The 15,450-nt window shown below is 41.5% G+C and overlaps 1 protein-coding gene and 1 long non-coding RNA gene across 3 annotated transcripts in view; one reads left to right on the top strand and one right to left on the bottom strand.

Annotated features, from left to right (window-relative positions):
- Positions 1–1,322, bottom strand: part of LOC140707635 (uncharacterized) — a 41,483-nt gene extending 40,161 nt beyond the window's left edge. Inside the window, exon 1 of one of the 2 annotated variants that reach the window (XR_012087798.2) lies at positions 1,082–1,322. This is a non-coding gene — a long non-coding RNA (uncharacterized LOC140707635). The remainder of the gene's footprint in view (positions 1–1,081) is intronic. The other variant, XR_012087797.2, reaches the window with a different exon arrangement.
- TSPAN5 (tetraspanin 5) overlaps positions 491–15,450 on the top strand; it is a 76,324-nt gene continuing 61,364 nt past the window's right edge. The window contains exon 1 of the mRNA XM_020802921.3: positions 491–756. Within this exon, the coding sequence (XP_020658580.1) occupies positions 676–756 (81 nt within the window). The 5' untranslated portion in view covers positions 491–675. The remainder of the gene's footprint in view (positions 757–15,450) is intronic.

Genomic DNA, 15,450 nt, shown 5'->3' with positions numbered 1-15,450 from the left:
GCTCTCCCGAGCTCAGTCTTCATCCTCACCAAGATGTGCCTAACCGGATTGGAGCACTCACCTTTCAATGAAACCGGGTCTAGCCAATCCCGGAGTGCTCCCTCCCACCGCTTCAATCCTTTTTTTTTTTTTGTGGAGTGGGGAGAGCTCGCGAGGGCATAACGCCTCCCTTCTTCGGGAGGCGGGAGCTTCGTCGGTGTCAAAGGAGGAGAAAGGGGGGGGAGGGCTCGAGGTGTTCGCGGCTCTTGCCTGAGGGAACCCGTTTTTGCGCCGGGGAAGCCTCGTTTTCCTCTCCCTAAGGGCAAGATTCAGCCGCCGAGGGAAGGGAAGGGAAGGCGGGCAAGCGAGAGCGAGAGAAGCGGCGGGGGGGGGGGAGGAGGGCGAGTTCGTGCTCTCCCGCGGCAGCTCGGCCTCCTCCATGCCCGGAGGTTGGAGGCGGCGGGGACGACGACGAGGCTGCTTCTTTCGGGGTTCGCTGCCTGCGCGCTCCGCACGGCTCTGAGGCGAACGAGCGCGCCCGCTCTTACCTTCGTGAGCCTGGCCTCGGTCCCGGCATCTTTTTTTTTTTTTTTCTGCCACTGCGGTTCCTTTCAAAGCCGTCCGCCTCCCCCCCCCCCTCACGCCCGCTTGCCTTAAGCTCTGGCTGCGAGTAAAGCGTCTTCATGCACCCCAAGGATGTCCGGGAAGCATTATAAGGGCCCTGAAGTCAGTTGTTGCATCAAATATTTTATATTTGGCTTCAACGTCATTTTCTGGGTAAGTGGAAACATTAATAATCATTTAGATTTTGCATGGTAATTCTCTCATATAGTTCTAATAGAACATTAAACAGGAGGCATTTCGGCTTGCGTGGACTTAACCCCCCCCCAACATAATTTACAGTTGTTTCTATATATGTGTGCGTCTTTGCCTGGTCACTACAGTACAGAGGAACTCCCAACAATTGTGTATAGGATTCTCTTCCCTTCGTTTGCAGTCATAGCTTTCGGGGTCGCCTTCCTCTCCACTTTCCCCCAGAGCTTCCTTTAAAAAAAGTCTCTGTATTAGAACGATATTTGTATACATATTTTTTCTTTCTTACCTTAAATGCGTCTTGGTGTCAGGTGTAAATCTTTCAACCTTCCCTCCCTCGTTGTCTTTATTCGGATGAAGTCTTCTTATAGCCCTGCATTTGGAAAGCTGGGAACCATGTAGTTGGAGGGTTACACAATGACTGTAGGCACGAAACGGGTTTGTTATTTTGGTTCTCTTCTCATGCAGAAGCAGCAGCAGGGAGGGGAACAGTGCAATGCTAGCAGCTGCAAAATACAAAAACAAATTAAGAGAATCACTTGCTTGCAACTGTCCCTATATGATCATCTTTTCTTGTGTCACCCTCTGGGCCCTTTTAAAGTGTGTTGATGTCCACATTATGGCACTTGGAACTGTATTATTCCACTTGATTATTACATCGCTGTGTGATTGATACATCACTGTGCTCTTTCCATTGCTTTTGTCACTGCCTTTTTTTATTCCAAAAAGCTTTGAATGCACCTTAATTTTTTTTTTAATCTCAACACAGTCTTGTTTTTATTACCTGTTATATGGGAAGATGAGGAAAAACAGTAGAAAATTATTTCAATAAACATGGGTCTTCAAGAGGAATGGAATTAACTGCACAAACGATTGTTATGGAAACAAGAATATAGATTGATAATATGCATACTGGAAGCAACTGGATAGTCCTTGTTAATAGTATGGTATTTGAATCAACAGAGTGATATTGAATTAAATTTGGTTGTGGTCAACACATTATTTAAATAAATGGATTCCCTGTTAATGGAGGCATAGATACACAAGTGTACAGGTTGGGAAAAATCAGGAAGTGTAAAGGGAAAGTGTACTTATCTCTGCTGAAAGCAGGTTTAGATAAAGTCTCCAGCTTTTGTGGGGAAATGTGTTATAAGCCATTCTGACCTGTTACTCTGTGGAAGGGAAGAAAGTGTTGGCCATCTTTTTCTTGTGGTAATTGAAGCTCTATTCTAACATCTGCTATCCTGCTTAAAAGCTAATGGAGATATGGCCTGAGGCCTAGAAGAACAAGGTGTTAATGTTGCTGTAGACTACCTGCCACCTGAAGAGAACATGCATACAACAAAAATGAGCTCTAGCCCATAAATGCTTATGCTCTGATAAATGGGCGAAATCCTTGGTATTGTAAGGTATCTCTAGTAGTTGATTGCTCATGACCTTTTCTGAAAAAGTAAAGGAGAAGGCCACCATGAGTGCTCTTTAGAAAATTGAAAACCAAGTCTAGGGTGGAGGAATATATAGTATGGGTGGGGCCTCTGTAGCCTTGTGTTTAGTACAAAAGATTTTTCAGAGGGCTTCCACATGCTTACAGATCTTTTTAGGTACAGGGTACAGACTTGTTTAAAAGAAGTCTTAGCTATGCTATCAGTTAGATTAAAATGAATTAGTACTGCATTTCTGACATTAGGAGCAAAAGGAAAATATCTAATGGTCATGCTGGCAGATGTATTGTAATCTTAACACATGAGAGTTGTAGTTCAGCATATTGGAAGACTTCAGGTTGTGGAAGGCTCTGCTAAATGGAACATTCACTTTGTTTTTAGGAGATAGATGGATGCATTATGGGCTCTGCGCTTCCCTCTTCCCTCTACATTTTAACAGATAAAGGAAACCCCCTCCCCCTGTTTCTGATAAGGATAAACACAATTAAAACTTATCTTTACAGTACATACCTTCTAGAGATAATGTGTTCTTCCATGGAATAGCATAGTTCTGTTGATTCTCCCCTATTTCTAATTCATATTTGTGTTATTTGTCTGTGATGTGAATTTGGTATGGTTGTTCAGCTGTCCATAATCTTGGTTTTAGAGGTGGTGTGTGTGTATATATATATAGGAAGGTGAATGAAATGATTACAAATAGAAAACAGTGCATCATATGGCCTTTCTTGATGGACCATATTATGGGTTCTAAAATATATCTTTGTGAGGTGCAAGGAAGGCCAATACTGAAAAGCGTAATTCAATGCATTTATGAAAAAAATGAAACATTTCACTATAAAGGCACAACTAGATGGGGAAATTTTTAAGAAAACTGGGAGAATTACTGAGCATGAATTACAGCTGGCAACCAATTGTAGGTATCTAATCTGGCATGATGTTATGTAGAGACTGGAACATCAGTTCCCCAGTTTAATTGCTGTGATGTCATGGAAACAGATCAGTTTAAGGTTAGAACTTACTCTTAATGCTTTGTGCACATCAGGAGTTTGTTCTAGAGGTAATGAACAACTTAAACAATATAAAAATTGCCTGCACATGTTCAATTGTTTATATACGCTTGGCTTAGCTTAATTAAATTGTCTGAATAAGTTTGGAGTTTTTGGTAGAAAACCAGTTGGTGCAAGATTATTTTTGCTGTTGGGTGTGAAAGAGAGGTTGTGAAAGCAAGGGAAATAAAAATGGAAAACTTACTTGGAACACAATGTCTAGGTGTTTAGACAGGTATCTGAGGGTACAACTACATTGGAGAGCCTAACTAGAATGATTTGGCTTTCCTGTGGTTTGATTCACAGTCTATACTATGTTTGAAATAGTAATCAGTACTTACATGGGGCTGTGGATTGATTTGGGAGTTTACCATTCATACTATTTGAGATATGAGTCATGTTTCAGCCCTGCTTCCTTCTCTCCTTCCTCTTGATTCTGCTTTTGCCAATACTTCCCTCATCTGGTCCCACTTCTGCTGATCCTTCAGTGATTTGCAGTGAAGCTGCTTTCTCATTTAAAGCAGCTACTATATTTTTCAAAAATGTTTCTATAGAAAAATAACATGGAAAAGTACTCAGCAATCTAATAACACAGAACATCAAAAGTCTGAACAGTAATTTTGCAAAATATAAAACTTACGACTTATGACCATAATCCATTCCAGAAGATGGACGTAACTTGAAACGGTCATAAGTCGAAGCACCATTTCCCATAAGAATGCATTGAAATGCAATTAATCTGTTCTGGCCGAAGAAAAAAATCATTAAAAAATCATTGCAAGACTTATTGGAATCCCTTCTGGCTGAAGGGGGGGGGGGAAGAGAAGCAATCAAGTGTGCAAGACCCATTGGAAATGCACAGAAAACAAATGGAGCAGATTGGAAATGCACAGAAAACAAAGGGGGCAGGTTGGAAATGCAAAGAAAACAAAGGAAAAAGCAAGGGAAGCATGCAGGACCCATAGGAAATGGGGACCCCCCCAAAAGCAACCACCCCCCAAGACCCATCAAAAATGGGGGGAAAACCCCAAAAGCAAACAACCCCCCGAGACCCATTGCAGCACAGAAACATAACCCCCAGCCCAAAACCACACTACAAAAACACCCAGAACAGTTTTTAAAAAGCAGAAAACAGAACCTTAGCAGGCAGCCCGAAGCCTCTCTGCAAGCACACACACATGCTCACTGAGAAGTAGAAGCGACACAGTCCTAAGCCTCCTCCAACGCACACTCTCTAACTGCTGGGGCAAAAGAGCTACTGTACAAAGAAGCAGCCTTGTCGCCACCTACAGTTAGAAGTTTGAATTTCCTGCCATTTCCCCCTGCCTTTTTCTGTTCGTAAGTGGAAGCTCCGGTCGCAAGTAGAAGCAAAATTTTGTGGCCGGAGCTGGTTGTAACTCAAAATGGTCGTAAGGACATTCGTAAGTCCAGGCACCACTTTATGTTATAATTCACATGTCAGAATGATTCCATAAAGTGTGCAAATCATGCTGCTTATATACTGCTTGATAGTGCTTAAAGCACTCTCAGGGTGGTTTACAAGTTATGCAGGCTACAGATTGCCTCCACAGTGAGCTGGGATCTCATTTTACCAACCTAAGAAGGATGGAAGGCTGAGTGAACCTTGAGCTAGCTACCTGAGATTGAATCCTGGGTTGTGAGCAGAGTTTGACTGCAGTACAGCAGTTTAACCACTGTGCCACAAGGCTCTTCCACAACAGAGAACATTCATAATAGGGATCTCCACAACCTTACCTTTCCCATTTGTTATTCCTTCTTATTTTCAAGTAACATGTGCAGGAATTGCCTCATTTCTTGTCACATATGGTTTTGAACCATACAGATTGCCAAGAGTGCTTTGGTGTGTAGTTGAGACATAAATGTTGAAATTGCAGATTCTGAAATAACACCTGCAAAAGTAGGGTTTATTTTAACAGATGGATTGTTTAATCCTAACCTGAAATGTTTATGTGAATTTCACATTTTACAGAAAGCCAGGGACAACTAAGAAATAAGTATTCTAGATTTTTAGAAATTTGATTCTTGCACCATGTTAATCTGTTGATATATGGTTGCATTGTAGAAAGTGGGTGGAACAGGAAAAGTGAAGTGGTGGTTGTGGAGACTCAAATCCTTTTTTGGTTCTTAAACTCCCATGGCAATGAAAAAAAAATTGACTTCACAGGTGTCTTTTACAAATTTTCATGTTCTTATTTTCTAGTTCTAACATTATGGCGAGAGGAGAGGGAGGAGAAATGATCCAGGTAGAATACACTGGTGACAGCAAAAATGTTTAAATATAGTTGTAAATCTGCTAGTCCAGTTCAAAAAGTAAAATATTCATCAGAAGTCATTCACATGCTGGTGTAAATTACAGGGAAGCTGAAAGATGACATTAGTTCTGTATATGAAGACAGGGTAGCAATATTTAGCAGACTTAAATTTTTAAGTGTTAAATTAAAGGTATAAAGATATTTCTCTATACAAGGCCAGCCTTACCATTGCACTGAGTGTGGTAGTTGTCTTAAGTTGCAGATTTTAGATGTCATTTTAAAGAGCAGCAAATTGTAATCTATTTACTTCATTGTTTTGCTGCTAGGGATTGGGAGAGGTGACTCTTGTTCTAAAATATGTTGACTGACTTTGAGTACTATGCACATTGACTTGGTTGATGGGTACAGCATTTGCTTTTTTGCCCCGAGCACTAGAATGCCTTGTGATGATTATACCCACTTACCAAGGCACTCAACCCATGTGTCGAAGGAGGTGATAATTTAATTAGAACACTAAAAATCACCCAAAATGCTAGCTGTCAGCCCATATAGACCTTCTTCAGGAAAAGTACCACTTATCTGTGAATGCTGCAGAAAAAAACGTATGGAACAATTCAGTCAACATTGCCAGAGATGGAATTTAAAACTATCACTTTTGGCTTAACTTTGCAGCCCTAATTCAGAAACTGGCATAGACACCTAGTCATGATTTTTGGAATTGTATTTTTTTTCCTGTACCATCTACAAATAAAAGATACTCTGCCTGTGGAAAGCCCTTATGGACTGAAAGGTACCATTTGTTTGTGGTCTAATAGAGGTATTGCTTAGCCCTGTCTTTGGACTGTGTACAAGGACAATACAGCCTTTTCTCATTTGGCTCAACTTGAGTGGACACTTCTGAGTAGACATGTGTAGGACTGTACTGTATTGTAATTGTTATGTTCCTACTTTCTTTCTTTTGGAAAACAATGCAGTTGTGCCTTTCTTTAGTGTTCTTTCATCCTGCCTCTTGTCCTTGAAGAAAATGCTTGCAATCCAGCTCATTTGTACTGTCTGTTAGTTTATCTTAGACTGGCAAGCCACCTGTGCTGTCCAGGACTTTTTAAGCAAAGTATCATGAACCTGTCTGATGTAATAATACACTTTTCCAGTTTCAGGATACTTGAATGTTGAAAAGTATATTAAGTCACATTATGTGTCTTAATTTTTGTTGAACATGTGGCTAGATTTAGTTTTGTGATGATGCCATTAAAAGAGTTATGTTTTCTAAAGGTTGGTGGAAAATGGGTTAATTTGGTTGTGTAAGTGTTTCCTGAGAAAAGGAGAATGAAAGATAGGTTGCCCTCTGATAGACAATGGCTAACTTGACTACAAAGCATTGATAGTATTTGGTGAAAAGGTTTTAGACCTTCCAAGATGGGCTAGTTTTTAGCTGAAGCATGAGAAAATTAAAAAGCTGCTTCGTTGAACTAGCATAATATTTCATCTTTTAAAGGAGAGATCCTGATTTATTTCTGAACAGTATGCGCAGGTAAATATTTAAAGAAGATCTGGATGCATGTAGAGTGGGATGATATTCCAAAGGGTCTAAAAAACTAATTGAGATAGTCTTGTCTTTAAAATAAAAGAAAAAGGCAGAGCAAGTTACCACCTCTTTTTTTGCTTTGACGATGTCCTGTGTCACTTGGCATTTTGCAAATCCAGTGTCTTCTGTTAAACCTGAAAATAGAAGTTTTACCTGAGTCTGATCTACAGAAGAAAAGTTGCTTGAACAGCTCATAGCTGTGTGTCTGTACTCACCTGATTTTCAGAGGTTTAGTGTGGGCCTTCAGTGATTTTTCTTCTTTCACTAGGAAAACTCAAATCAATTAGGTAGATGTTAATAGGGGCAAAAAGGTAAGCTGTGAGCTCACAAATTTTCTGTGGATCACTTAATTGTATTTGGCCACCTTGGAAAATCTGTTTAAAAATATATATGGAATTTGTTATTCATATGAATTAGGGAAGGTAAATCAAGCATGCTAAATTATCTTTAATAGTGGAACACTTGCAGTGGGGATAGTTGAGAGAAAGAGGGAAAGAAAAAGGAGACTAAAATGACTTCTTTTCTAAAGAGATGACACACAGGTTTTTAGATTATAATAATGCATACAATGACGAGAAGTGTAGTTTATTCCCCCCCCCCATGCCCCATAAACATTTGGGGAAATTACTAATTTGCTGGCTTACTAAAATGATAGGAATAAAACATTTTTTAAAAATTGTGTAGTAAAATTGTCAGACTTAATTGTACAAAGAATTAATGAAGTGTAGAGTGTGTAAAGCCATGGGACTGAATGTATCTTTGTTGTGAATTGGAACCTGATGTTTCTGCGTGTGTGTCTGTGGGGAAGAGTTGGTTGTGTGTGTATGGAGAACAGAGTTCCATATTATCATTCTAAGCATACTGAAAAGTGCAACCTATCACCTTGTTACTTTCCTGGATAGTAATTGCTTGTGGCATCTGTGTCCTTCTGTAGTCTCTTGCACGTTAATGTCCAGTACTTTGGTTGCTGTATCAAGTGGCAATTGATGTATTTATCTCTAGGTAGTAAACTACAAGCTGGACTCAAACAGTGACTGGAGGCAATTCATTAGTGGCAAATGGGGGGATCCTTGGTAATAGCAGCTCATTTGGCAGCTTCCCCAGTGTGAGATTTATGTACCCTATGTTAAGAGCTGGAGAAATGCAATGCCTGTGATCTGAAGATTTCCATGCAACTGTCGAGAAGTATTTGCTATTTCACCTTTCCATTGCAAATGCTTGTCTACTAGATCCCATTTTCAGCTCATAGGGCAGAATAGAAGCCTCTAAAATTGTTGGCACATGATTCAGCCAAAAGAAAATCTTCTTGTGCAGTCCTCACTGAAATTAACAGGAAATTCATCAGGATAGTGAAGTTTTTAATGTGGCCTTTTGCAGTCTGCACAAGTTGTATTCAGTTTGTGAGTGTCTGCAGGCATTCTGCTGTACAGAGGGTATCTTGTATACAAAAAAAGTAAGGAAACTAAATTTTAAAATATGAACACATATACAGTGATGCCCCGCTTGACGATGATAATCGGTTCCAGCAAAATCACTGTAGAGTGAAATCGTCGTCAAGCGAAAGTAAAAAACCCATTAGAATGCATTAAAAACTGGTTAATGTGTTCTAATGGGGGGGAATACCTCATTGTCCAGCAAAGATCCTCCATAGGGTGGCCATTTTATGATCCCTTTATAGCGAGCAGTTAGTCCTGAAAACAGCGGGGAGCCATTTTGAAAACCCGACGATCAGCTGTTTTTGATCGTCGTAATGCGAAAAATCAGTTCCCGATCGACGTCAGACGAAAATCGCCCATAGAATCATTGTTTTGTGATCGCAATAGTGATCACAGAACATCGGCGTCAAGCGATTTCGTCGTATAATGAGGTAATCGTCAAGCGGGGCACCACTATATGTGCACCGGCTGCATATGGTGATCTGCATGTAGCTTCCAGTCATTTTCCTGTAATGAATTTATTTCCATCCAGAGCAGAAAAGTCTGGTGCATCTCTAATTTACAGGTCTGGACCAGGCTCAGTGAAGACCATGGTGGATTAAATTTGGAGTCAGATTTGAAAGTTCTCTTGCCACTTTCACTCATTCCCTTTTCACTTTAGCCAATATTTAACATAACAATGGCTTTATGTCTAACTGTGGTAGACCTTAATCAAGCTTCCATATCAACTGTGGTAAAAAGTACCTCTAAGATGTGAAGTGGGCTTGCTGATCATGGTTAAAAGTGAAACTGCTGGTTAGCATTAATTCTGGTTAGCATTGCATCAAGTACACTGCTGAACTATGGTTGAAGCTGGCAAAGAAAAGAAGAAAGGAAATAACAATTACAAGAAAGGAGTGCACATTCCCAATGTTGTTTCCCAGCTTACAAACCATGGTTTAAATGGAACCAGCATTAACATCTCCTTTAGGCTGGAAAGTGAACAAATCAGCTTTTCTCTTTTTAGAAGCATAAATTATAAAACATTCATTAGGAGAAATCCTTCTGACATCAAAAACTTGAGCCATTCATTCAATAGCTAATGGCCATGTTGTAATTTATTGTCTGTGAATCATTCCCTGTAAGCTCGGCAATATCCTTGTGCTGAATAAGATGGGAGAGAAATTAGGGTATAGAGTTTACAGCTGGTGAAAGGATGCATAATTAAATTATGTAAAACCAATTATGTGCCACCTTAGGGCTGATCCTTCAGATAGATCATTTGGTTCCATTCTTACACCTACTTCTATATAATCCATCTTGTTTTAAATGGGATTTCCCCTAAAGTTCACAAAAACATATATGAGCAGGATTTAAAGAACAGGTTGTTTTGGATTAATAGTTATATTCTTACTTACACTGAAGCAATAATGTCATTAAACCTCAAAGAACAACTGGTATGTAAATAAAATAGCCAAGTTAACCATGTTTAAAAATTGCTTTGCATCCTGCTAGCTAGTCCACTCTGTCAAGATTTGTTGGGTTTTTAACTTCATTTTTTAAAAGAGAAATATGTATAGTTTGAGATCGTTAGGCTCAAATAAGGAGTTAGCTCTAGGCTCTTATGTGCTTGCCAGTCTTGTAAATGGCAATGTGGGATACTTTTAAATTAGAAGGAATGGTGTATAATGTGCCCTCTCTTAAGCATCTCTGTTCCCTCAGAATGTAGCTGTGATCATAATGCACTTCATGAATATCACAATGATGTAAGCAGGAAAGGTTTTCTCTACTTTTACTATCATGAGTTATTACTTTCAGTGGTGTTTCAAGCTCGCTTTTTTGCTTTCTCTCAATCCTCCTCCTTCTGCGCTCTTTGGATAGGAGAGTATCATCTGAACATACTGCATTGTTGATCTTATAGGCTAGTGTCAGTACCTGGGCCAAGAGCAGCTTTTAGAAATCCAAAGTGACTGTCAATGGCATTTTCAAGAGAAATTTGCCATGTATTGATACATGTAATATTCACTGCATCCTGCTTATGTGTGGGGCACTTTTTCTTCTTCACTGAGTTTTAACTTCTGTGAATTTTGAGATAATATGTAGATATAAAGCTATTGCAGTTTAATACTACTTTAAGTCCCATGGCTTCTTCCTAGAAATTCCTGGGATTTGTGGTTTGCTGAGGTACTTATAAATCTTTGCCTGATAGTACTTGTACATTTCCCTGAATTCTAAGCATGTTACCAAATGAAAATGCCAGGATTCCATAGGGTGGAGCCATGGCAGTTAAGGTAGTATGAAAGTACTATAATGTAATACAGAATCATATATCAGGAGAATGCAAATTACAGGTTACGGTACATTGTAGTTCATACTTAACAGTTCCCTCCAACCTAGACTTCCTCAGATGTGTTGGGCTGCAGTGCCAACTATTTCTACTGAGGCATGATGGGGTTATAGTCCAGTAAATATGGTCAGCGTTCAGTTGAGTAAGGTCAGTTTGTCATATATGCATGTAACATTATGAATGAACAAACAATTGCCATTCAGGTTTTAAATAAAATGTACAGAAAAATATTAACCCCCTACCTTAAGAATACAGCATTAGCTCTTAGGTGCTGTGCAGATCTGTATTTGTGCTTGGTGTCTGGCTTTTGTAGTATTTGCATAACAGAAGGAGTGCTCCAGCATTTAGAACAATTGAGTCTTCATTTGTGCAGCTTCAGTTTACAAGGAGCTCCCATTGACTTTAAGGTACCGTATTTTTTGCACCTTAAGACGCACTTTTTCCCCTCCAAAATGTGGGTGGGGAAGTCAGTGCGTCTAATGGTGTGAATGCAGCAATTTCGTCGCTGCTGGCCCCGTGGGGGGGAGCGTCGCAAGGGTCCGGGAGAGCCTTCCAGGACCCTTGGGAGGCTCCCCCACCCCCCCACGGGGCCAGCACCGGCGAAATCGCCAGCTTCCAGGTGGGGGGGAACGTTGCAAGGGTCCTGGAAACTCACTCAGATCCTTGCGACGCTCCTCCCACCCACGCACGGGCCAGCACTGGCAAAATCGCCAGGTTCTGGGAGTGTTTTGAGGCTTCCCAAGCCTCAAAACACTCCCAGAAGCTGGCGATTTTACCCCCCCCGCCCCATGGGGGGAGAGCGTGGCAAGGGTCCAAGGGAGCCTCCCATGACCCTTGCAACCCTCCCCCCACCCCCCACGGGGCCAGCCCTGGCGAAATCGCCAGGTTCTGGGAGTGTTTGGAAGCTTGATAAGCCTCCAAACACTCTCAGAAGCTGGCGATTTTACCCCCCCGGCTCCATGGGGGGTGGGGGGAGGGTGGCAAGGGTCCAAGGGAGCCTCCAAACACTCCCAGAAGCTGGCGGTTTTACCCCCCCTGGCCCCATGGGGGGGTGGGGGAGCGTGGCAAGGGTCCAAGGGAGCCTCCCAGGATCCTTGCCAGGCTCCCCCACCCCCCCACGGGGACAGCGGGGGCAAAATCGGGAGCTTCCAGGACCTTTTCTGAGCCTGGAAAGGCTCAGAAAAGGTACTGGAAGCTGCCTATTTTGCCCGCTCTGTCGCCCGGGGAGGCAGGGTGAGTCTCCAAAGGGTCCTAGGGTGTGTTCTAGGACCCTTTGGAGACTCACCCTGCCTCCCCCAGGGGCCAGAAGGGGCAAAATCGCCACCTTCTGGGGTTCTTTTGAGGCTTGGGAAGCCTCAGAAGGGCCCCAGAAGGTGGCGATTTTGCCCCCTCTGGCCCCTGAGGGAGGCAGAGTGAGTCTCCAAAGGGTCCTGGAACACACCCTAGGACTCTTTGGAGACTGACCCTGCCTCCCCTGGGGGCCAGAGGGGATGAAATCGCCACCTTTGGGGGCTCTTCTGAGGCTTGGGAAACTTCAGAAGAGCCCCAGAAGGTGGCAATTTCACCCCCTCTGGCCCCCGAGGGAGGCAGGGGAAGGCTCCAAAGGGTCCTGGAACACACCCTAGGACCCTAGGGTGTGTTCCATAAGATGGACCTCTCCATAAGGCTCACCAAATTTTAGGAGAAGAAAGCAGATAATTTTTTTCCTGTGTTCTCCTAAAAATTTGGTGCGTCTTCTGGAAAGGTGCGTCTTATGGAGCGAAAAATACGGGGTAAGTTACTTGATGTGGCAGCTACATATTTAGATCTTGGTTTCTATCTAGTCTAGAAAAAAAGATGTGAAAAGACTTTGAAAACTATAGCCATGGTTTGCAGTCTGCTAAATTAGTTGAAGAGTAAGTGCTGAAGAGCAAGCAGCAAAACTTGAAAGTACCCTCAGAAGAGACTTGTGAATGATGAGTTTATTTTCCTGTCCTTTGGTATGCAACAGAGGGATACATCATTATTTCCTCTTTTATTAAACATGATGTGTGTGATATGTGTGGTAATACTAATAAGTCATACTGTATTGGGTTTAGGTATATATTGTTCTGGATATTGGGAGAAATCTAAGACTAAATGAAGACCGAGAAGGTTTCTTTTCTATATAAAGTAAGCAGGTGCAAATCCTAGGCTAAGGATCTGTTGAGGTGATAATGCCCCAGTGCATAAATTGGCAGTTAGCCATCTTTCAACCTCAGTTTGTTGTCTGTAAAATGGGAACAATAATATCTTTCTTCATTGGACGCACAGTGAAAATGAACAAAACAGAGATTGTGAAATGATTTGTATCTATACATGATGCTAATGGAATGCAGGGATGAACAATGGCTTTCTTGTCTTGATTTGGCAATTGCTGGAAGAGGAGAATGTTGACATTCTAATCATCAGCTCTCAGCAGCATTTTGGTACCTCTGTGTCCTATCTCTGTCAGACATTTTTATAAACTGAGCAGTAGCATAATGCTTTCTCCTATATTGGTGTTAAGTATGCAGTAGAAGGATTTTCTTGAACCAGTAGCTACCAAGAGATTTGTTATTTTCTTGTTGATAATTTCATAAAATAGATGCAACTGAATATTTATTATATCTGTGTTTTACAAGTTTTTTTTTACAAGTTTGAAAGCATTCAAACATGTAGGTGCCAACACATTCTGTCCCATTATTTTCAAGTTCTTCACTCTTTGGGAGTGAGGGTACATTTTATCTCATCTGTTCAATCTGTATGCAGAACATATCATATGGAAAGCCGGCCTATAAATTGTTGCAAATTATTGTAACAGCTAATTGTTGATGTCTTGGATGAGCTGTAGCAAGCTTCCCATCTGAAACCATAGGAGGCTATATATATGTTTCTTCTTTGTGGTCTCTGTGAATGCACACTATAGGGTTTGTTCTGCACCTGCACAGAGGTTTCTGGAATGTTCTAGGGCTTTAGCATGCGTTTGCCAGGACCTCCCCCTTAGTACACGTGGCCTGCCTGTCCTGTCAATTGCCTCGGTTCCTTTTTGCCACCTCTGAAGTTTCATCTCTCGATGAGCAGAGCTTCATAATCATCATGTGCTATCAAGTCAATTCTGATTTATGACAACCCTTTTCAGAGTTTTCCAGGTAGAGAGTACTGAGGTTTACCATTCCCTTTTTGTGAGGGCATCCTGGGACTGTGCAGTTAGCTCAAGGCTGTAGAGGTTTACCAATCTTATTTAACCCAGATTGATTGATTGATTGATTGATTGTATTTATACCCCGCCTATCTAGTCATTTCGACCACTCTAGGCGGCTATTGGCAGCACCTGTCCGGGTTATCAAGCAGATATCTTTCCTATCATTTCCTCCTTGATCCTTCTAACCAAAGATACAAAGGATTAAGCCTGAGATCTCCTAAGTGCAAAACTGGTACTCTGACTTGGGCTGGTTTCTTCCCTAGGGGCCCGAGCTAGCTTCTTGTACGCTTTGAAGTTTAGGGTATACAAACTTACTTCAGGTTTCCAAGTGCACAGTATATTTTGCTTCAGATAGCAAAAGGTCTGAATAGTGGGTCCTGTTTTTTTAAGCACTGTTGCTTGATCGCACTTCAGATCTTTTATCACACAAATTTACTGCCATTTGCCATTATTTAGATTTGCAAGCATCCATACATAGCATGCTGCTTCCTATAAGCAAGATAAACTGAATATGGGATTGGTAACTGCTTGAAAAACATGTGGCCTGGGTGGCTTAATTAAGAGGGCAATCTTATTCTGAATACTTGAAAATAATGCAAGTTTCTAGGGTTTCCTTTTGAGTAGGGATGCATAGAATTGTGTGGTAAATGACTTCTCCATGGTACCATTTACATCAAAGTTGTACCAGTAGCTTGAGTTGCTCTTAGCAATTCTGGTTACTTATATCAGTCTTCCAACTTGGGTGTGTTTTCCAGATGTGCTGAATTATCACCTGCTTTCCCTATGGTATCTGGGGAATGGAGTTTTAGTTCAACATAACTTAAGGGACATCAAACTGGAAAAAGATGAGACATTGTTTTCACAGGATTCAGTCAATCTGTTTGTCCCATAATTTGGCCTGGAACTCTTTATTAGGAAGGAAGCCAGCCAGACTGGAATTGTGTCATGCTAGAAAGGGGACGTGGTGGCATTGCAGGTTAAACCGCAGAAGCCTCTGTGCTGCAAGGTCAGAAGACTAGCAGTCGTAAGATCGAATCCACGAAATGGAGTGAGCTCCCGTTGCTTGTCCCAGCTCCTGCTAACCTAGCAGTTTGAAAGCATGCAAATGTGAGTAGATAAAAAGGTACCACCATGGTGGGAAGGTAAGGGTGTTCCGTGTGTAGTTGCACTGGCCATGTGACCATGGAAACTGTCTTCGGACAAATGCTGGCTGTACGGCTAGGAAACAGGGATGAGCACCGCCCCCTAGAGTCAGACACAACTGGACAATTTGTCAAGAGGAACCTTTACCTTTTTAATTTTCTTTTTATTATTATTATGTATAAAATCCATCTATGCTTATTTAACA

This window comes from Pogona vitticeps, chromosome 5 (assembly GCF_051106095.1).
Source record: "Pogona vitticeps strain Pit_001003342236 chromosome 5, PviZW2.1, whole genome shotgun sequence".
NCBI lineage: Eukaryota > Metazoa > Chordata > Lepidosauria > Squamata > Agamidae > Pogona > Pogona vitticeps.
The sequence above is the reverse complement of the archived record's forward strand: the minus strand, read 5'-3'. Positions and strand labels throughout refer to the sequence as shown.